The 23,672-nt window shown below is 53.9% G+C and overlaps 1 protein-coding gene across 3 annotated transcripts in view; it reads right to left on the bottom strand.

The window, feature by feature from the left end:
• RAB6B (RAB6B, member RAS oncogene family) overlaps positions 1-23,672 on the bottom strand; it is an 87,985-nt gene that overhangs the window by 41,216 nt on the left and 23,097 nt on the right. For all 3 annotated transcript variants that reach the window (XM_074371117.1, XM_074371114.1, XM_074371121.1), the window contains one exon: positions 69-127. In XM_074371117.1, coding sequence (XP_074227218.1) covers positions 69-127 — 59 coding nt within the window. The remainder of the gene's footprint in view (positions 1-68; positions 128-23,672) is intronic.

Raw genomic sequence — 23,672 nt, 5'->3', positions numbered from 1 at the left:
CCAGCATCAGCGAGCCAGTCACGGCTGCAGACACCACGGGCGCTCGGGGCGGGGACCCAGGAGCTCACCTGGTACGTGTTGTCAAAGCTGTCATACATGAACCGCGTGATCAGAGACGTCTTCCCGACTGTAAAACAAGAAGAGAGGGGTTCAGCCGTGATCCACGCTAGGATCCAAGCTCCTCTAAACACATCTCACGTGACAAAAACAGACAATGAAACAAAAAAGCCCAGAGGAAAAGAAGAGATGCAGAAGCAGAAGTGGAAGGCGGAGTACCACCCCCCCCACTGCCCCCACCGCCCCCACCGCCCCAAAGAGAGAGACCTCGAGGCGAGGCAGCCCCGTCTACACCTGGAGGGCCACATGGGAGTTCTTGCCCGGCACCAAGGAGGCTTCCCCACGCCTTGTGAATTCTTACCACCCAAATCAGGTCTTCCCGCAAGAGCCCAAACGATGCAAGAGCCTCCCATGAAGAATCAGAGCAAGCGTGTGCACTACAACGTGCTCCCCTTGGTGCGCCCACGTTCACCTGGAAATACTGCCTTGCCATTGGTCACAGGCTGGGAGGGAGGCACGCTCCTTTATTTCCCAGCCGTTCAGCCTGGGGACTGGTGAGGAAGGTGGCTTTTCAAGGAACAAGGAGGCAGGGGGAGTAAATGGGTCACTTCCCAGTGTCTCTCATGGGCAGGACTAGTCTCCATAATGTGTGAGCCCCTTCTGACCATCCAGCTTTTCAAAGGATGTTTAGCATCCCTGGACCTCGCTGGGTAAATGCCGGCAGGCTCTTCAGTCATTGTGGACTCCCCTGGACGTCTGCAAATGCCCTCTAAGGGGCAGTAACACCCCCAACTGAGAAGCACTGGTATGGTTTAGGGAATCCCACAAGTGCTGCTAATTTCCCAAACTGCAGTGTTTGGCTTCTGACCTAACCCTGTGCAGGCCCCCTGGGGCCTGGCAGCGGCAGAAATGCCTACTGCAGCATTTCTGAGCATCTGGGAGGGGAGGAAGGAGGAGAAAGGAGCGTTTGTTAGGTCAGGTCCAGCATGGGGTGCTTCTCCACACCGTCCCACCGATTTGGCCACGGCCCTGGAAAGCTCAGAGGGGACTGGACCGGCGGGGCTTGGCTCAGAGCCCCTTCTGCTCCGAGCTGCTGGAGACAGATAACCCTGGTGGGGAAAGCAAAAGAGCCAGCACCCAAGAGTTCTCCATTATGCCTCTCCCCGATTCTCAGACGGGATGTCCACAGGCTGGGCCTGGCAGGTGGTTGGTCACTGCCAGGACAAAGCAGGGCAACCCAACAGGGCTCCTCTGGGAAAGGCCCTATTCCAGCATGAAAGCCTCAATAGGACACCAGGCATCAGACGAATGCAACCCTCTCTCGACAGCCAGCATTTGTAAAGGAAAGGCAATCGTCTTCCAACCAGAAGGAGCACCTGACACACTGTGGGGCAAACTTAGATGCCCCACCTTTGAGCCAGGATTGGTTAGCTGGATTCAAAGCCTGGGGGTGCTATTTAGCTGTGTCATTTTGAGGTGGCCACCACCCCTCTGAACCTCAGTGCCTCATTTTAAAACGGGCATAACAACATCAGAGATTTCAAAGGGCAGTACTAAGAATCAAGTAAGATAACAAAAGTGCCAGGCACGTGGAAAATGCTTAAAAGTGGAAGGAGGGAGCAGGCAGCTGTGACAGCTGAGGCCATCTCCAGATACCAGCTGAAAAACAGACACCACCACCTCTGCGGTATGGCAAAGAATCTGACTCCTCTTTGGTTCTTGGGTGGGAGTAAAAGTACTGTCTTTGCTATTTCTGAGTCCCTGGATCACACCAGAGCTTGTGCTCATGAGGTGACTCCTGGTGGGCCCCTAGTAGCTTCAGGGTGGGGTTATGCCAGCGGGACCAACCTTGTGATCAGAGCTTGGGGCTTTGAGCCCACGAGGGAAGGCAGGGTGGAGATTGAGTTCAGTCACATGGCTGACTTCAATCAACAGTGCCTAAGCCATGAAACCCCAATAACACCGAAGCTTAGTGGAGCTTTCTGGTTGGTGGACACACCCACGTGCCAGGAGGGCGAGGTACCCTGACTTCACAGGGAGAAGGTACGCAGCTCAGTACCAGGTCCTCCCAGACTCTGACCTTTGTGTCTCTTCTTTGGGCTGTTCCTGATTTGTATCTTTCATAGAAAAACTGTCATTAAGTGGAATGCTTCCCTGAGTTCTGTGAGTTGATGTGGTGAACTATGGAAGCTGAGGAGGGTCGTGGGGACCCCCAGATTTGTAGCCAGTTGGTCAGAAGTGCAGGTGTCCCTGGGGATCCCACTCACAGCTGGTGCCTGAAGTGGACAGCAGTCTCTTTGGGGACTAGGTCCTTAAACCTGGGCAGTCTGACATCAACTTGGGGTGGGCAGAGCTGGGACTGAATTGCAGTACAACTGCGGTGTCAGAACAGCCTCATTTCTCTTCTGAACATCTCTGGGCTGAGCAGTAAAGCACCCGGGATCTCCTGTAAGTTACCTGGAAACTGCTCTTTGAGTTTCCAACAGAAATTTTAAGTATGTAAAGTGCTTTCCAATTGCTTTAAATTCACACGAAGGTGTGAAGCGGGGGCTTCCCATACCGGGAGGATCTCCTCTGAGACTATCAGCCACAGAAAGGCCTAGCTGGGAACTGCTTAGGGGACAAAAGAGTGAAAAGCGGAGTAACCCCGAGCTAGCAGGAGGGGGATGAAATCAGGGAGCACACAGCATCCTCCTTTTCCAAGAGAAAATGGGAAGTTACTGCCTCCTCAGGAAGAGAGGCACTGGTAGCTTCCCTCGGTGGTGACACACAGCATTCTACACCTCGGAGAGAAGGGGGCGGGCATCGGGGAGCAGGGTGGAGAGAAGGTGGAAAAGCACCATCCTATTCTCCACCAGGCTCTTCCCTGAGCTGAGCAGGTGGGGAGGAGAGACAGCCAAATCCCAAAACGCCGCTAAAGGAACCGGAGTTTCATGGAGTAGCTGAGAGTTTAGGAATCTCCACCTGGCTTCTCATGCCAAGTTCCCTCTTCTCAAGGCCACAGCCATGGCCAGTGGCATCGTACTGGCTGGCAGGTGACCGCTGGATGGAAGGAGAAAATCCCAAGGAAACCAGCCGTGTCTTGGGACTGTGCAGGAGGAACGTTAGGTGTGGGTCCTGGTCGGTGCCAGCATTTCCTGAGCTTTCCCACAATCACCAAAACAGGCCACACCTGAATCCTGTATTTACAGAGCACGTTTGAGGCACACCCCAAGGGCTGAGCCAGGCAAAGATTTACACAACAGCAGTAAACAGAGGAGACGGGACACCTGCCTGCCAGAAGCTTGCAGGACTTCTGTGCCTGCAGCAGTGCTGCGCTAAGCCCTTAAGACCTCCCTGGTTAGTCCTCAAGTCCAAGCGGGAACTCATGTCGTCCCCATTTGATCTAAGGGGAAACAAGCTGACAGCATCCTGCCCAGGGCCAGAGCCGAGAGCGGCTAGGATGAGGCGGCTGGACCAGGAACTGAGCTCCTATTCCAGATGCTCCTCAGAATCCTTGGGTCCTGCTGGATTTCAGGATTTTTCTGGTTCGTTATTGTCACCACCGTGGACGTCATAGCCCTCACCGGGGATAGCCTTGCCAAGCCAAGGCACCTTCTTCTTGAGATGGGCTGGAGGTGGGGGCCTTGCCCTACTCAGTCGGTGCTCGACCCAATCTGGAAGGTCAGAAACTGGGGATTAAGGCCCCTGTGGGGTACAAGGAGGGTCCAGAAAGCGGGGTGGGGGGGCAGTTTGAATGCCTGGCGCAGAGCACACCAACTGAGGCCTGGACTCATTGATCTGCTGCAAAAGGGAGTGACTTCTCCCCATCCTTCTAGGCCAGTTTTTCTCTTTCCTCAGAGCAGAAGCCCTCCCCTTCCCTGCCTGAGTGTTTCCCCAAGACCACCCATACTTTTTCCACAGCTGTCAGGATAACATGGCTCAGACTCTGCCTGAACCTGTCAGCTTGGCCTCCCTGCTTAGAGCCCTCCCATTGCCCGTCCTTCCCCGTGGCCCTTGTCTGTCACTGCAGGTAAATGTGCATTGACACTGTGGCTGGTGTGTCCCGTCCCCGCCACAACCTGAGCAAGACTGACCGCAGGGCCGCCACCCTGACCCTCGGCCCCAGGGCTCCAGTGCAGGGCTCACCAGCCTGCAGGGGACCCACCAGCGCTCAGAGCAGCGCCTGGGCCACCCTGTCCGAGGGGAACTTTGGGAAGGTGTCCTCTGCACTTTGTCTCTAGGGCCCTGGGGCAGAGCTTTACAAAGGAGCCCCTTGCCCACTGCTGCCCTGGCATCACAAAAGGGAGCTGGGGGGGGGGTAAGGGGGCCACCTGTGCCATGCTCCTCTCCCCCTGAAGGGCAGAGGCCCCTTCCTCACCGCATACCCCACCCTCAGCAACTGCCCTGGGTGGAAGGCGCTGGAACCTGGAAACGGAGACCTTGCACAGCCCACCTACTTGGTCACTCTCAGTGTCACCATAAAGAGCAGCAGGACAGCTGGAGCCATCACCTGGCTGGGCACTACCGCTGGGCCAAGGCCAAGGGGTACCCAAGAGGGGCAGCGCATTCAAGCAGCTCCGACAGGGCTGGGCAGTGGGAGGGGCCAGAGACATGGGGGGCGCCCTCCACCCTCTCCTCTCCCCCCTCCGCCCCCACCCCCTATCCGGCCTGCAGTCGCCCTCCCCACACAGCTCTGTTCTCAAGGTCACCCCGTCCCACTTCCCCTCCAACAGCTCTCAGACAAGACTGCAGCACAGCGAAGCTCTTTCCGAGGGCAAAGATTCAGCTCTACTGGCAGGATTTTATAAAAAATAAGTAGGTAAATCATTATTGAGCTTTTTTCCTCTCTGCTCGTGTCTCAGCAATATTCCTGTAATCTTCTGGTAGTTTAGTCCCACACGATTAAGCAAGGAGATGCATTTTTCCTCTTTTGAAAATTCATTACTTGAGCACTGACTAGGAGCCTCTAGAAAGAGGGAATGGAAACGCTAACTCTCCCTGGGCTTCTATTCAGTGCCAGACAAGAAATTCCTGGGTTTCCTCATGTAATCCTTGTCATGATCTGGAGTTCGTTCTTACCCCCAAGGTCACGGAGCTGGGAAGCAGTGGAGCTGCCGTATAAACCCAGATACGACGCCAAAGTCCTCACCTTGTGCACCACGTCGCGCCTGTTTATGGAAAGGTCTGACCAGCAGCAAAGCAGATCACAAAGGGCAGGGGCCCGGGTGGCTGGGCAGTCAGGAGGGCTGCAAGGAGGAGGCAGGGCAGCTGCGCAATGGTGGGAAGGGGGGCGAGGGGGCAAAGGAGAACAGGCATTTCAGGTAGGGGGAAACGGTGAGCAAACGCAGAGGCAGGGAAAGGAAAAGCTTGTGGGGAGAGAGGGGAGGCGACAAGCCAGGTTACGGGGCTGTGGGGGCAGCAGCGTGGTCAAGAGTAGGGGGGACACACTTGGAAGCTTCTATAGCCACATCTGACCTTTGTCTCAGGGAAAATGGGGCCAGACGGGGTGTGTGAGGAGAAGAGTAAGTGACAAACATTGTTAAAACAAGTGCCCTGAGGCCAGCAGATTGATTTAAACCAAATTCCATCTCTGGGGCCAGTTGTGGAGGGAGGGAAGGAACAGACAGAGGCAAGCCTGGGGGTGTTGCCGAAAAATCAGCCTCTGCACCCCAAGAAGCAAATTCAAACTCAGAGGCAGAGTATGGGGAGCAAAGGAAAGAGCAGCTTTATAATTTTGCCCGGCAAAGGGAGTCACAGCAGGGTAACGCCTTAAAGATCGTGATCCCCTCTTGGGGTTGGGGTCTTGAGGTTTTATAGAAAAACTCGACAGAACAGAAAAGGTGATAACAATCAGGGTGTTTTACAGGGTGCCGTATTCCTCTTAACCTCAACGAATCTTCAGGAGGCACTCCGGCGGGTCTGTCCATTCTTCTGAATTATGAGTCCATTATCACCATCCTGGAGCGTAGCCTCTCGATTAAAGTTACTCTCAGTAGAGAATGAATCAGCAAACAGTTTTGCATCAGGGAGTCAGTTTGTTAGTTCACTTTATACGCCTTCAGGGGGGCAGGGGTGAGATGGCCGGGCCATGTGGCCACATCAAGGGGCGTGGATTCTCTCTCGGGGTGCCTGTGACTGTGGCAGAAATGGCACTGTGTGTGACTCTGAAGGCCGGGTTAGAAAAGGCAGCTCCGCTTCTGTCTGGGTCCCTCACACCCCGGGAGCTAGCCCTTCATCCCAGCCGCCATGCTGTGAGGAAGCCCAGTGCCGCCTATACGTGGGAGGACCACCCGGAGACACCCATGCAGCAAGAAAGGGACGCCCCCCGCCAGCAGCCAGCAGACCTGTGGGCGGGCCAGCCTTCAGATGACTCGAGCCCCAGCCTTGGAGCCCTCAAAGTGGAACAGAGACACCCTTTCCCCACCAGGACCCACCCAAACTACAGATTCCTGAGCATCAGTACACATTCTTGTTGTCTTGACCCACTAAGTTGTTTTTTTTTTTTTGGTAGAGGAGATTGTTGTTACACAGCATTTTTTTTTAATTTACACATGTGTTTTAAGAAGAAAACTTGCACTTCTAAGGGGCAGGGGGACACATCTGGGGCAGGAGTCCAGCAAAAGAGGTTGGCTCTCAGTTAAAGCAGAGGCAGTGGGGCGGGGGAGAAGTGGGGAGCAGAGGAGGGTGACGGAACCCAGTAACCGGTGAGATTTAGAGGAGAGCCCAGCCTCTTTGTCACCTGGCTTCAAGCCTGGCAGATGAAGCCATTCCTTAGTCTGAGTAAACTGGACACAGAGGAGAAACACCAAGTCATCACCCTGGATTCAGGTCACCCATAAAAACTCTTTAAAACTGTCAGATCACAGCACAAATATCAGCACTACATTCAGGGGGGGAAATTATGTAATGATTAATAATAATCATTCAACCTCATGAGCTGAGGATCTTAGCTTACTTTTCATTACTGACATCACCACGAAACAGTCATTTTCTTACCCACATGTAAGCTGGGGGCTGAGGAGTCTCGCAAACCCATGGGCTGTCCAGATAAGCTCAGTCCCACACACCCTGGAAATTCCAGCAGAGCAGGGTGGACTGATGCTAGCCCTTCACCCACCTGGACCTCATCCACTGGGCCACTCACTCCACCAGCCTCCCATGGGCCCTAGTCTGCATCACAGTGGCAGGTTCTAGGTAATAGATTTTTGATATGGGGCCACAATGTCCTCTGCATACAGCTGTCCCTTACCCACATCTCTCCACAGCTGCCATGTGAAGCCAAACCCTTCCAGGGTTTTGGGGTCAGTGCCCACGAGGGCTCCTAGGCTGGTGCCCGGGCCACACAGTGATAGCTGAGTGGACTATGAGCCCCAGACTCCCACTCCGACACTGTCTCCCTCCATGAAAGACCTGTCTCCAACCTGTCATCTTCACGGCAGGTGTGGGTGGAGGTGGAGAGATTGCCGTGAGGGCCAGAAATGGGGAAAAATGTGAGGCAGAGCAGAAGAAATTAGCTGGAGACTTGGTAGAGGGTCTTCTGAGACTTGGTGGTGTGTGTTCCACCCACGGGACCTCCCCATCACAGAGCCAAGCCCGAATCTGCCCCACCGTCTGCTCTCAGCCATACACACACATGTCCCATCCACACCAGCTCTGGGGCGCCGCTGGGTGGTCGGTGGGTCCTTGTCTGGTCCTCCTCAAGGTCACAGAGCTGGGCCCTGAATGGAAGGCAGGAAAGATGGGGCAGAACTCACTGCCACCTCTAGGCTGCTCCAGCGGGCTGCCCACCTCTTGACGCCTGTGTTTTCAGGAGAGTGGTCAACATGCCAGGGAAAGAGTCTCTGCATCCTTGACCCACACGGCCCCCACCAGCCAGCCCAGGTCGGAGAAGGTCTGCAGCTGTCACCAGGTGGCCCTCGGGACCGAAAAGACAAATCTACTTCCCCAAGGCTCAGGCCAGCACCCCAGTCCCAGGATGGGCCCAGCTGGCTCAAACATCCCACCAGCTCAGTTACAGGAACACAGATGGGAACTGCTGTGGAGTGCTGGGAGGGGCCTGCCCACCGAGGGGCCCAGGCCTCCTCCTGATGCTGGGAAGGTGGCCAGGCTGTCCTGGTCCAGTGTCCCTGCTCTGCAAGGGCCTGGGGAGAGGATCCCACCCTTCCCCTGCACCCCCTGCCCACAAAGCCCCCCATTACTGGCCTGACCATGGGGTGCACAGCCCTTAGGCCCTGTGGTGACAAGAGGAACAGCTGGACAGGGGAAGAGCTGCATCTGTCTGATCCTTGTTTCCTTTTGTTGTTTTTACAAACCATAAAACCCAGCCCATCCTTCCTGAAGGGTGGACAAGCATGGGGCGCCAGGGGCTTGGCTCCCATTGCGCATCCCACCCTGCCGCCCATGCTCAGAAAAGCAGCTCTGGCCTGGGAGCTCTGCCAGCTCCTACCTGAGCCCTGAGGGGCTGGCTGGCTCACCATAGGCTAAATGAGGAAACACGTGAAAATCCCATTTCAAACCGTCCCCCAAAAGATTCAGACGGTAATTAAGAAATATGCAAAGCTGTTCATTGGACACTTTAATTAAGTGTGTTAAATCCCTCTGACAGAGGATGCTCAGCCACCTGGGCCTCACCGGGGGACCCGGGGAAGACAGAACAGAGAGGGAGGAGGAGGGGTTGCGGGCCAGTGGTGGGGGCTGGTCTGGCCCCGGCCTTTTCTCCCCCTCCAGTTGCGAGCTGGCCCATTCCTGACCTTCTCGCTTGCCCATTGTCCTCCGCCTGCCCCATCTCCTCTGTTTAAGCCCAGCGATGCCAGGGAGGCCTGCCCTGCGTCAGGGGCCGCCAGGTGCCCTCCACTCCCCGCTCCCCACCAACATGCACCTCAGCTCCGCCGCTCACCAGGCTAAGAGGACCAGGGAGGTCAGGCTAGATGGTCTTCAAGGCCTGCTTCCGCTTTCAGGTGAGTGGCAACACTTCCCAAGCCTGGAATGTGGCTGGATGCAAGCACCCAAGGAGGGCTCATTGCTGGCTGTGGGCGGAGTCCTCTGACCTTGGACCTCACTAACCTTCAGATATTTCATCCAAGCCATCCCCACTTCCACCCTCACCCGGCCTGGGAGCCTGAGAGATCAAGAAGGGGTTGAGGGGCACAGCGGCCAGAAAGGGTGCCCCGCCCGGAGGGAGAGGCTGCGCTGCCCGCGTGACTGCTGTGCACAGGGTGCTCACACTCATTTGATAGCCCAGGTTAACCCTTTCCTTTTTATTTTCCCCCCAAAAGAATCATGGTGATTTCTGAAGATAAAACTGTTTAAAATAATATCAGGGTATAGCAGCCACCAATAACAATAGTGAACAGCTACCCAGTCCCTCTGAATGCCCCTACTGTGTCTGCGGAGGTCCAAAGCCATCCTCCCCAGTGCAGGAGCTTCTCTTGCAGCTCTGCTGTAGGCACACGGCCTAAGCTTCTGCCATCAGATGCTCACATGACACTCACCAGAAATGACGAACATGAATCTAGTGACGTGTGGGATGCCCCTGGATTCCACACAAAGGGGCGGCCATGATGTGGGTTTCAGCATCAGCCTTGCCAGTACCCAGCACAGGGACTGTATCTCCCCCTGGACCAGTCCTGATGTGACTCACGCTGCTGCTCCAAGCCTGGTTCTCTGGCCCTCCCGGAGACTCTGAACTGCCCAGTCATCCCTCTCATATATTCACTGCCTGCTCAAATCAACTGGATAGCAAGAGCAGATTTCTCTTATTTGCAACTAAGAATTCTGAGGGAGGTACAAGGCACAGGATAAATAAGCTAAAAAGATAAGACTGGAGCAAAAAGTTTGTCCGGATATATATCTTATAACATCTTACCCAGTCACTGAGGTCAGACTAATTGCCTGAGCTCCCTGGCAGTCAAAGCAAAAAAAAAAAAAAAAAAAAAAAAAAAAATCACAGTTTTCATGAAAAAAAACCCCAAACTAGTTGCTGAAAACAAGCTTTATAAGAGTTGGGTAGCAGAAAGTTCTTGCAAAAGGTCTAGCATGCAGAAATCCTGCAGCCCATTAAAGGGCAAATTTATGTTTATATAACTAATTGGATGAATATCATGGATGAAACTTAAGGATGCCAACTGGAATGACAACAACCCCTACCCAAGCCAATGTCTGCAGTTAGGGGCTCAGACCAGTGTCCCCTGCAAACAAATGATTAAATGAAAAAGCAAAGGCACAAGACGTTAGCTTCTGGTCAACATGGAGTAACAGGGACCAGATTTATCTTCTCACTGGGAACAACCAAAAGACAGACAAAATATATGAGAAAATGATTTTCAAGATAGTACATCAGGCAGTGAAAGACACCCTGAGAGACATGAAACAGATGAGTGAGTGCCCCCACGACTTCCCCCAAATTGTTGCTTTGAGAAAATTTCAGGACGCAGCACACGGAGTGGGGAGCAGGTGAAATCTGGAAGACTCCTTAAGTTGAGGAGATAGAGCTGAAAGTCCAGAGAAAACAAGGCAGCAGAAGGTCACAAGACAGAGTACCGAGAGGAGGCACAGAGAACACCAGAGGTCTGCAAAGCGGCCGAAGTCTTCAGCTGAGGATTGATCAGCAAATGTGTGTAAAGAAATGACTCAAGTCTTGGGAAAGAACCACCCAAATGGATTAAAGGAAAACCATGCCTGGCATCCACACAGGCCTGGGGAGAGGGCCTGTTCCTACCAACTCGAGGGAAAAGCATCCTCATTCACAGGACATGGGAGTTAATTCAGAAGGGCTGTGCCTCAGGAGGGGGAAATAATTAGCCCAGGACTGAGCCCCACTCCAGCCCAGCTAACAAGCCCTAAAGATATTTATAGGAATACAAAACCTATCCAACACACAACACAGCAAAGTTCACGATGCCTAGCATCCAATAATAAATCACCAGGCTAAAGAAGCAATAAAGTGGGTCCTTAATGAGGAGGGGGAAAAAATCAATCAAAATCAACCCCAAACTGACACAGATGTTAGAATTAGCAAACAGACATTAGAAAACAGCTATTATGACTGCATTTCATATGTTCAAACAGTTGAACAGAAATGTGGAAGATATTAAGAAAGACACAAATTGACCTCCTAGAAGGGAAAAAAAACTGCAACATGGGAGATGAAAAATACACTAGATGTGGTTAGCAACAGATTAACTGCAGAAGAAAAGGTCAGTGAACTTGAAGACATAGTAAAACCTAAAATAAAACACAGAATAAAAAGAATAGAAACAGATGATTGGAACACCAGTGAGCTGTTGGATGCCATCAGGTGGACTAACACGCATGCAACTGGAGTCACTGAAGGACTGGTGGGGGCAGGGGGTAACAGAAAAAAATTTTGGAGAAATAATGACTGAAAATATTCCACATTTGAGAGAAAATATAAATCCACAGATCCAAAAAGTTCAACCTACTGCAAGCAAAGGAAACATAAAAGAAAGCACACCAAGGCACATCATAATCAAATGGCATAGAATCAGGAAGGAAGGGGGAAAAAAGTAAAACTAAAAGTAGCCAGGGGGAAAAAAAGACACATTTTATTGAGAGAAACAAAGATAACAAATAAATATAAAGAAGACTGCAATTTCTTCCTCAAAACAAGGCAAGCAAGAAGACAATGGGGCACTATTGGCAAAGCGCGGAAAGAAAAACCCATTGACCTAGAATTCTGTAACTTTCTAGATAAATAATATCTAACGTCTTTCAAAAACAAAGATGAAATAAAACCTTTCCCAAATACTCAAAAGCTGACAGAATTCATTACTAGCAGACCCTCACAACAATAAATGTAACAGGTAGTCCTCCAGGAAAAAGTCAAATGATACCAGATGGAACTGTGGACTTACGTAACGGGATGGGGAACACAGGAAACGGTCCCTCCATGGGTAAATATGTAAGATTTCTTTCGTATCATTTAAATCTCTTTAAAAGATAACTGACTGCTTAAATCAAAACAACAAAAATATATTGGACCTAAGGAAATATAGAAAATCTTTGTTACCTTGTTAGAAACCACACAAACCCAAAGAAATGCAGAAGCCATGCAAACCTGAAGAAAATGAAGTGACATCTCTGAAGTCCTGGAGGAAAAATAGTGTCAACACAGATTTCTATACTCAGCAGAAGTCTTTCAAAAATGAAGGTGAAATAAAGAAGTCAGATGCCAAGACAATTTATTGCTCGCAGACCTACAGCACCAGAAAGGAGGTTCTTTGGGCAGAAGGAACAGGACATCCACACACTCACACTTACATCACACAGGGTCAGTACACACCCTGTACAGTCTGACAGACCTGCATTTTAATCCTGGTTCTGCCACTTATCTGCTGTGTGATCCTGGGTTAGTTACTATCCTCTCTGAGGAGTCCTCATTTGTACAAGGGGCAGAAGTGCCTACGTTACAGAAGTGCTATGAGTCCCTCGAGAGCAGGAAAAAGTTAACATTCTGGGTGAAAGGCATAAATGAAGTCTTTATACTATTCTTGCAACTTTCTATAAGCCTAAAATTACATCAAAATAAAAAGTTAATGGAAAAAAGAAACAAAGAAATGTGATTTTTTAAATTATGCACACACACGAACACATGTGTATTACATCCATGTCTCGGATTCCAAGCACATTCAGGAAATGGCTTGTTCTGATTAATTAAGCACTCTAGACAACATGAAATTTTCTTAAGGAACCAGAATGTACCTGCACGTGGCATCAACAGTCTTCACAAAGAACTACGACCTAGCGGGGCACTGGGGAACTGCTGTGAGCCCTCCTAACCATGGAACATCCACACACACACAAACACACACGCGCGCATGCGCACACGTGTGCTCAACTCAGCAGGCACCAGAAGCTCTGGTTGGGGTCCGGGGGACTCTCTGGTGTCTTAGCTGTGAAACTGAGATCCTGGTCAAGAATGACATCTTCAGGATTTCTTGAAAACCACCTGAGATTTGACCACACAGCTCATGTGGGCTGCAGAGCTCCCAACCACAGTCAGCCCATCCACCATCTCAAACACTCTTGGCAGCTTCGAAAAGGCACAGGACCTCTCCAGGCTCCAACAGCAGCACCAGCGCCTGCTAGTTCTGAGTGCTAGCGACCCTCCGCCCCGAGGTGGGACAGAAGCCCCCACCCGCAGTGCACACACAGTTACCCTCCAGGCTGGCTTCCCTGGACGGCCGGACCCAGGTGGGCAGAATGCACTTCATTCCAAATGGCTTGAGGCTCAGCTCAACTCCAGCCAGACCCCACACTGGCCAGTCATGTCACGTGTCTGAGTAGCTGCATGAGTGCTGGGAGGAATTAACTCCTAGTGAGGATGTGTATGTTTGAGAGAAGGAGGAAGCACATGCTGAATTCCCCACTGCCAGCTGACCTTTTGACAAGGCTGGTATTAATGCAATTTGGTAGTTTATTTAACTGAGAGGAACTCTTGGCCCATCCACAGCATGGAGGTTGGCAAAGTAATATACATGCTCACATTAATGCTTTTTCTCCCAAGGCAAATTGCTGGCGGTGTTGATGTTAAAACTTCACTCACAGGGAGGAGTGGGGCAGGGACAATGGGTAAACAGTGCTGAGAGGCACGGCTTGTGTTTCCCAGATGGTCAGCTGAGGTCCAGTCAGAGGGTCTTGTGACAATGGACCCACAGCTCCCATCCAAAGGGGCCCAGCTGTGACCTGGCCATGAGGCCAAGCTTGTCCGGGCAGGTGGAAGGTGGCCTCTAGGTCCTGGGCTGCTGGATGCAGGGCATCCTTTGGAGGAAGCCTGGGCTGGCTGACCGCGGGTGCTGACTTTACAGCCTCCATGAGCACAGCGAGCTGCTCCCTGCATTTGCCTCTTCCTGTCCCTGCACACATCCTCACACAGCCTGCTGTCTCTATTCTCCTTTTGCTGCTCTGCCAAGGAGGACAGGGCACAATCCCAGCCCCTGCAGGTCCAGAGCTAGTTGGTGAGGGGAGAGTGGACGTGGAGACCTCCCCATTCAGCCAAGAGGAAGAAGACCCCTCCTGCCTTAGGGCACCTGCTCAGGATTCAACTTCCAGGTGAAGTTTAGAGATGAGGACCACTGTTTCTGGGGTGGAAAACACACTCTCGGTCTCTGGGACCCTGGGCCTGAAACGGAACAGGACCACCCAGCAGGCAAGGAGGAGCTCTATGTCTCCAGCCTTTGTGGACCAGAGATGACTGCTGGCCAGGCACTGTGGTGGCCAGAGAACCAGCCTATGGGAACAAGGAAGTGGGTCGATATCCAGGTCTGCGCCTGGACTTGGATGCCCTGGTACCACAACAAGGAGATGTAGCCAGGCTTACCTGTCCCCATCTCACAAGCTCCAGCTCCTTAAGCAGGCCTTCTCAAAAGCAGCATCACAGATGGTGTGAACTATCGAAGACTCTGGAACCAACCTGGCCCAAGCCCCTCACTGAGCTGAGGACATGTGAGGTCAGAGAAGAAGGATCACTTGCCCAAGATCACACAGCACTGGGGTCACAGGCAGACAGGAACTCTCCTGGTGCACAGCCAAGGGCTCCACCCCTGAGGTTTCCCTGAGCCCACAGGCTTACCAAAGTGCGCACACGACAGGAAGATCCCACCTCCTGGGCCTCAGTGGAAACACACAACACGGGAGGAGCAGCAGAGATTAAACCAAACTAAGGCCCCAAACCCCAAAGACAGATCAGAGTGGCCTCAGAATACCAAGCCATGGCAAGAAGGCACCTAGAGATTTGTCTGATCCAGTAACAGAGAGAAAAATCAGAGGCCCAGGAGGCAGGTGGGTTTCCTCAAGGCCACACGAAGGGAGAGCAGCAGCAGAACCAGTACCCGACTCCCAGGGGCCTCCCTCGGGCCTGCTTTGGGTGGCCCCAGACAGCTGCTTAACTGGGGACAGGTCACAGCCCCTCCTGGAGCCTCCAACTCCTTGTCTACAAGAGGAGGGCATCGCTAAGGTGTGTCCTCCCTGGAAAATCTTCACCCCTGTCTGTATTAGTTATCTTCTGCTGTGTAACACACACCACAAAGTTAGTGGATCAAAACAGCACACATTTCTTATGTCACTGTTCCTGTGGAGCAGGAGTCTGGGCTCGGCTTTTCTGGGTCCTCTGCTCAGAGTCTTACAAGGCTACAATCGTGTCCTGGCTGAGCTCCGTGTCTCTCAGGAGCCCGCGGTCCTCCTCCAAGTTCCTGTCTGTGGTTGTTGACAGAATTCAGTCCCTTGTGGCTGGAGGACTGAGTCTCTATTTTCCTGCAGGCTGTCAGCCAGGGGCTGCTTTTGCCCTAGAGGCCACCCACAGTTCCTAGCCACGTGACCTCCTCATTGCCCTCTCACCACACGGCAGCTCACTTCTTCAAGGCCAGTAAGAGGAGTCTTCTAAAGAAACAACCGTGGGACTGACAGCCCCTCATCTCTGCCCTACAATACTGGCAAGAGGCAAGGGTTAGGTTCCACCTGCACTCAGAGGGAGGGGACCAGACAAGGGGGTGTCCCATTCGGGTCACCTTAGGTCACATCTGCCACACTATCTCACATTCCTAAAAGATGCCCCTCTTCGCTTCACTCTGCCTCTGCCTCCTCTCCCGCAGTGGGGCGAGGCGGCTGGTCACCTGCAACAGAGCCTCACAGGTCTCTCTGCCTTAGACTGAAGCCACCAGCCAGCCTGGGCAGAGGCTGTGGGAGGGCAGGGGCTGTGATGACCTCCCCACGCACTTCCCACAGCACTTCCAGCCCTCCCCTGAGCTGAGGTGGGTAGATGAGCAGACACTGCTGTCTAGACCTGAACTCTGGCTTCGAGCGACCCTCGAGCTGCGTGATGGAGGCAGGGGAGGAGCTGAGTTCTTCCGGCTCAGCACCTGGAGTCCTGCCCTCTGATGACGCAGGTAGGAGAGGACCAGGGTGGGAGGGCCAGCTGGGCACCTCTCCAGGCCTGCACTTTACATTCTGATCTGGGCAGCAGCCTCAAGTGCGTTGGCTGGATGTGGAGGAGAAAAAGGGGGTGCTTCATGAATTAGAATCAGAGGAGAATTTCCGGATCCTGGTGTGACAAGTAGGATCTGTTAATATCCTAAAAATAAGTGGCTAATCTGGGAGTGGCTTTTTTCTCCCTAAAAAGAAACCCTTCTCAGAGGAGCTCTCTACACAGAGAAGAACAGAACCAAAGATCTCCTGCCCTCAAGGCTTGACCCTATTCACGGCAGCCCAGTCTGGGAACCGCAGGGTCCCCGTGGGGCAGCGCGGACCGGCCTCGGGGAGGGAGAGGCGAGGCTCATTCTGCTCGTGGAAGCCCAGCGTCTGCAGCACTGCGGCAATGGAGCTGATGAAGCCCTCCCTCATCCCCCAGGAAGAGGCGAGATCCCTTCTCTCCACCCCTGCTCTGCCTGGCTGGGGTCATCAGCCCTCCTTACAGCTGTAGCCCCCATCCCTCACCTGGTCCTCCACACAGATACAGAATTGGTCCCATCACTCCTGTGCCCCAGTACCAATCAGTGCCTCCATGGGATCCTCCAGCCTTTAATTCTTTTTGGTCAGGACCCCAGGATGGACACTACCACTCCCTGGAGCCCTGTACCACTGGGCTTTCCCAAGGCCACAGCACGTGGCCAGCTGGCCCTGCAGCGGGGACACATGTACATCTGTCTGTCTGGTGGGAGCGTCTCCCCAGCACCTCAGTGTTCTCATGGCTCTCTTTCCCTCATACCTCCTGACTCCCCTGATTCTCCTCTCCCAGCCCTCTCGGTCCACTGGACCGGGAAATACACAAGAAACGTCTGTTCTGAATCCTTCACTTTATTCCTTCAGTTTGAGCCATGTTTACTCCCCGTTCATCAACAGGGCCATTTTCTCTACCTCTCTCGGAATCCACACACGGCCCCTGGAGGGGACGGTTTCCCGTAGGGAGGCCACACCTGCAGCTGTCCAGTCCTGAACCAGGGATGCATCTCTTGGTCCTGCCTCCGCCCCAAGGGTGGGGACAACCAGGGGACCAGCAGGGGTTTGAACAGATCAAAGCTGAGCTGGGCTGCTTGTGACCAACTTCCAGGCTATTTTCTCTGTGCCAGGAACCCTGGGCAAGGGTGACACCTCTGCTGAGTATCAACTTGAGGGCACAGGTCCCCTCAGCCATCCTGACCTCATAGACAACTACTGTGGCCCTACTCAAAGGGGACATTGCAACTGACAGTGATGCATAATTAGGATATTCTCCCCCCACCAGCTACACTGGCAAAGGAATCCCCAGGTGGGGCTCGGTAACCTCCATGAGCACTGCTTGGGCAGATGACAGGAGGGGCAGGGAGCAGAGGCCACCAGGGCTTTGGAGGCAGGGGTTTCAGGCCTGGAGAACAGCTCATCGGACCATGAGCGGGCCTGCAGGCAGGGGACCGAACAGCCTGCCCCTCTGGGCGGGGGCCGGGTTCAGGGTGGCAGCCCCCTGCCTCCCTGTGGCTCCCACCTTTTGCGTTTTGTGCAGCTGGCTTCAGGTTGGGTTTCTGTGTCCAAGGAGGGAGGTTCTTTCCCACATAGTCCTCCCTCAAGTCCTCAGGGGTCCCTGCGCTTGCTGGGGACCTGGAAGCCAGCAGAGGAGAGCAAGGGAATCCAAGGAAGAAAGCAAAAGTCAGGTGTGTGCTGGAGGAGGAGCCCAGCAAGGGGGCAGTGACAGGAGGCTGCACAAGAGGGCATGGGAGCTCACAGACCTGGTGACAGAGGGTGGAGGGAGCCCCCACACCCAGCGGCCAGAGGGGGCTGGCGAAGCTTGCACATCCAAGGACCACGGGCCTGGGGAGCTTACACACCCGATGGCCAGCTTCTCACCAGGGGGCACATCCCGCCCTGAGCAGGTGGCAGAGGGGAAGAGTCCGGCAGGACTGCCAGCAGTCCAGGAGCACCCAGGCAGGACAGAAGCGGTCAGGAAACCCAGGTCACTGTAAAGGCTGGAAGGACAGAGGGGCTGAAGGTGGCCAGTCTGGGTCCACCTGAGGACAGTGTGGCCTTGCAGAGAAGGACAAAAGCCCCTCCCCTACAGCCCTTCATTGTTCCTGAGTCCTCACTCAACAGAGAAACAATCAAGGAAATATGCATCCCCAGTGGAGCTAAACTTCAGGGCCAGAAGGAAGTTCAAGCTCACCTCTCACAAGCCTTCCTCTAAATGCCATCCTCTGCATGTTCCCAGCTGGCCTGGTTCAGGCCGCCTGGATCGCCTGCCTGCAACTGGGCCACATCCTCATCTTCTAACCCATGTGCATGTCTCTCCTTGGCTGAAACCCCCCAGTGGATCCCGCTGCCTGCAGGGAAGACCCATACTCCTGTGTGTGGACACAAAGCCCCAGGAACCAGGGTTCAACTCCTCTCACCACGCTCCCACAACCCACGCCAAGGTCCAGCCACCGTAAACCACCCTCGATTCCCCAGGAGGACCATGCCCTTCACAGCCCTCGGCCTTGGCACAGCCAGGCTTCCTCTGTTCACAATGCCTCCCCTTGCCTGCCGGTGAATTCTGTTCACTGGGCACTACCTCCTCTGGGAAGCCTTCCCTGATTCCCCCAGGAGACCACACCCACAGCCTTGCTGTGTACTTAATGTTCCTATTGACACTGGCTGAGACTTACTACCTACTTACCTTGGGCCAAGCACTGTTCTACGAACAGCGCTACAGAACCTCTAGCCTGCAGTCCCCTGGGCCGTGTCCTCGGGGAAGGCCAGGAGCAGTGAAGTTGAGGTGCTCTGCTTGTGAGCAGCTGTGGGGCCACAGGGCAGGTTTGGGTGAGTCTGCCCCTCCCTGCTGGGCAGGGCAGCAGGGAAAACACCAAACAACCGTGGACTCAGAGAGCTGGGGGCTCTTCTCAGCTCAGCACTAACGGCTTCTGGGTCCTGCACTCTGTGTGAGTGCCGATGCCTCTCAGAGCCCCACTTCCCTCATCTGTAATATGGGATAAGCAGCCCCACCTGTCAGATCACAGGGACGCGCGTCCTGCCACTCACTACACAAAAACGGTCCCTCAGTGAGTCTCAAAACCTCGCACCCTACTTCTCTTCCCCTTGTGCATGTACGGAGGTGGGGGATCGCTGTCACTATTTCATTAACAAAATTACCTCTCACTGGAGCATTTAACACATGCCGTGTACTGATATATTTGGTCTTCATGAAAGTCCAACAAGGGAATGAATACCCTACTATCTGGGGAGGAAAATGAGCACAGAGTGGTCCTGATACATCCCAACACCCAGACACCTAGGGTGGCAGCCCAGGGCTCAGGAGGACTGCGTTGGTGATGGGGCTGGAGTAGGAGCCAGGACTGGGTCAATAAGGCTGCTGGTCCGCTGGGGACACCGCATACCCCGGGTGGCTCTGACCCTTTCCCAGCCCTCCCTGCCTACCACCCACCCACCTGGATGCAGAAGGGAGTCCTGGAGTCGGAGTACCTGGGAGCTGTCACCCTTCTGCTGTCCTCATCACGGGTCCTCTCTGTACGGAATAAACGTCTGCCAGCAGGAAGGGCAGGACAACCCCATCCCTGTTGCCTGGCAACCTGAGCCAAACACATCATCAGAAAGGATGAGCCAGAGCACCCCAGGGGCACAGCAGGGAGGGCTGGGCCCAGGCAGGTGGGCCTAGAATGCCTGCCAAGAGACGAGGTGGCAGCCTGGAGACGACCCTGCACTGGGACCTGGGGCAGTTCCGGGGGAAACATTTGGCAGAGGCCCTGATCCCGTGCCTTCATCCCTGCAGCCCCGCTAACCCATGCCGTGTCCAGGCTGGGAGTGTTACTGGCTTGGCATCATACTCTAAGCTGGCGCTGAATTATAGAACCAGTTAGAGCTCCAGTGGGCTGAGTGATCAGCAAGTCCAAGAGCCTCCGGGGACAGATGGAGAAAGCCGGAGATGGGCTGGGGCTTATCCATCCACACAGCCAGCCAGGGGCACACCCCAGACAGAACTAGCATCTCCAGGGCCCCGATATCTCCAGGCCTGGAGGAAGAGTGAGGCTAGGGGAAGGATTACCCCAGAGCAGGTGGGAGCCAGCTGCTCAGTGTGACTGGCTCTTCCCTTCCTGGTAATAAGTTCTCAGCTGGAACCTGGGGAGCGTCCCTCCTCCACCACAGTAGGCCTCGGGCTCATGGACGGCTTTAGCTTCCAAGCCACCGGAAGCAGCTCCTTTCAAATCTCCCCAGATAAGCAGCTCATTCTGCATAAGAACAGAGTGCCTGCTATGCAACCCTGGCTCCATCGAACTCTTGCACAGAGACCTGCTTCCTTCCGAGAGCCCACTGCCCTCCTCCCCGCTCAGGGCCCCCTCCCCTCGCCAGCCTGGGGGAATCTAAGGCCTCTCCCGCCCACCTCCATGCTGTGCTCACAGGCTCCTCTTCAGCAAAGAACTTCGTGTGTAATTCCCTGGGAGGCATTCATGGGGCACCTCGTGTCCATAAGGCCTCACCATTCTTCTGTCCACTGCCCCCCAACCCCGAGCCTGGCCTGCCTTTGAGGCAGGAGGCCCAACAGTTCCCTGTTTCTTGTGTGACCAGGGTTCGGATTCCAATCCTGCCACACCAGCCGTGAGTCCCTGGGCACAACCAGCTCTCTCTGAGCCTCTGCCTCCTGGCCTGCAAAACAGGATGGATCTTACACCTACCATGGGGTGTGGGGAAGGTCACGGTGCCTGGTGGAGCCTTGGGCACAGTGGGTTTTCCTAGATGCCACCTGGGTTAACTGGGGGAAGGACACAGGAACCCAGGAGGGTCAGCTCCATTTTGTCAGGAAGGAATGGACCCCTCCCCATCCACCCTCCTCTCCAAGCCACTAGAATGACGACCCTTCCGAAGCAGCGACGTGCTTGAGCCACTCCGCTGCTGAGCCCCTCCATCAGTTCTCCACCTCCCTTGGGATGAAGTTCCAGCTCACGCGTGGGCCCGCCTCTGTGACCTGCCCTCACCTCATCTCCAGCCGCAGGGGAGACTGGGTGTGCCAGTTACCCCCATAGGGGAAACCCCTTTCTCTAGGGAAACCCCTTTCTCTAGGGAAACCCCACTAAGACAGCAAGCCCCTTCCCCAACTGTCCAGGCCCTGGAAAAAAGCTGTGGTCTCCAGCACAGAATGCACTGGAATGAAGTCTTCCTCCCTTGCCTGTCCACCGCCCACAGCACCTGCTGGAGCTCCAGTCTGCCTTCCTTTTGATGCATTTTTCTGGAAGTAACCTTTGCTTTAAAGGCTCTATTCTGCCCTCAGGGGTGAGGTTATCACCTGCTTTCTCCTGAACCCTGGTCTGTCCCTTGGGTATGCCACCACCTGGGAAGAGGTGATACCCAGCCCGGGACACATGGTTGAGTCACCCAGGCTCCCACTGGCCTTGTTACCAAGAGACCAGGATAAATATGCTTTTCTACTAAAAATAGATAATTTTACGAAAATGATGATGTAGTCTTGGCAGTGAAATTTCCTTTTTCAAAAAGATCCCACTTAATTCCGGGCCCAAGTTAGCGAAATAATAAAGGGAGTGGGGAAGTTCAACCCCCCCCCCCCAAACAGTAAAGGACCTCTGTGAGGAGCCCTCTCCTGCCCTGTTCCAGGAATCTTCCTCCTCTCCTGCCGTGTTCCAGGAAGCGGAGACCAGCCTCCTCACCACTGCAATCCCCTCGGGGCTTCAGTGCCCAGGCCCTGCCTGGGCCCCACTTTCCAGCAGCCTGTCTTTTGGGCTCTCACAAAAGCTGCCCATCTCAAGGGCGTGTCTGGTGCTTCTCCCTGGCAACCTTCCCCATCTTCTCTGTGGTGAGAAATGGAAAAGGATGACAGACCGACAGACACATAGACGGCTGAGGAGATGCCCAGTACAGCAGCCCACCCCTGATGCTTATAAATTTTGCTGTTCTACCTAACCTTCCCTCACCTTCCCCCGTGGGTCTGTGCATCAATTTTCTCTAAATTATTTACACTGAGACCAGACAGCCCTGCACACTCAATGGCTCATTCATTCTGCAACAGTGGAGGACACGCGGCCGGAGGACAGGGACTCTGCAGCCTGGGTGGGACACAGATGGTACCACCCTCAGGCCTGCCCTGGGCCAGTCTGCAATGTCAAAGCAATACCTATAAGCATAAATATTCACGGGCTGATTTTAGGGACGTGATAAGTAGCGAAGGACAATGAGGTTACCCGGTTACATTTTAATGGTATTCATTACAATTTGGAGGCTGCAAATGATAATGATGATCAGACCATGCAAACGATGGCAATTACTATTACATCTGCACAGAGAGTGTCCTCATTCCTTCTTTTTTCTTTTCTGGCTAGTTCTCGAGTTATCTATCATCAACACTGAGGGCGCCACCTTTCTCCTAAACCAACTACAAGTTACTTCTCATCTTGGTGTCTGTCTGACTGTCTGTCTGTCTCACCTCCCCCACACCTCTTCAAACAAAATAAAGCAAAGGTTCTGGGTCTGTACCCAACATTCAAGTTCTCTCTCTCTCACATTCCAGCCATTGAGGCAGGGAGAAAAATTGGGCAGAGAGGGGCTGAGGCACACAGCTGCGTGGTAATTTACCCCAGAGCTCTGCTGGGGTTGGATGTGTCCCTTCCGCCCCACCCTTCTGCTGGCCTGGCTGCTTTCTCACAGTTCTTCAGAGAAGGTGGTGGGGATAAGGGCTGCCCTGAGGAATTCAGCTTCTGTGAGAGGAATGCTGCACTGGGCACGACCGAGGCTAAATGATCCCATCCTCTGTGAAAGATACTTCAGTGTTGCTGATAAAAAATCTTCGGGCTTGAGAAAGCGGCAGGTGTCAGGATGAACAACCCTATCTCAAAGCCACCTTGATTTCTTTCACTTTCAATCTACAGAGGGGCCATCAGCGATTCCCACATGGCAAAGGTCTCTCATCATTTTCAGATGAGATGTTTAATGAGCACAAGCCTCCTGCAGGCGGGGAGGGGGAAAGATGACTAAGATCCAGTCACCTCAAGGTGCTGACATTTGCCCTGAAGGGACTCAACGTTCAGATGGGGCATTTGTACCTAGAAAAAGCGAATAAACACTTAAAAATCCTGAGCAACCAAGACAACAGAGGTCATGGGGCAGCATGGAATTGTTTTCAAAAACACTCAGGAAAAAAACAGAAAAAAGCTCCACCATGGTGGGTGCCCAGGTGGGCTGGGCTCAGCAAAGCCAGAGGGGCTGGGAGGCAGTGGGACGTGGCTCCGGCACAAGTCCCAGGCCAGTGGTGGCCCCTGGGTGGCTGTGGCAGAGTGGGTGGAGGGAAGGCAGAGGCCAGGCTGGGCCACCACGGTGGGGAGGGTGAGCCCTGCGGGGCGGCGAGGAATGAGATGGAAGTGGGGGCACCACCCCTCCCTCCTCAGCACTATCAGGTTGACGCCTGCGGGTCACCCTCACCCTCCTGCTCCCACCCCACACACTTCTGCAGAGCAGAGACGAGAGCAGATAAAACTCCCTGGGGAGGGCGGGCCCCTGGCAAGACCTGCTCCCTGCTTCAGCCCAAAGGAGTCCCAGCAGACAGAAGCACTTCCTCCTCTGACACCCGCCCCCAGAGGTGGGGAGGACGCCCTGCTATGTGCTCCCACGGTGGCTGTTCCTCTCTCCTTCGTCCCAGTGCTCACGGACCTTTA

This window comes from Camelus bactrianus, chromosome 1 (genome assembly GCF_048773025.1).
Source record: "Camelus bactrianus isolate YW-2024 breed Bactrian camel chromosome 1, ASM4877302v1, whole genome shotgun sequence".
NCBI lineage: Eukaryota > Metazoa > Chordata > Mammalia > Artiodactyla > Camelidae > Camelus > Camelus bactrianus.
This window is presented reverse-complemented; position numbering and strand designations above follow the sequence as displayed.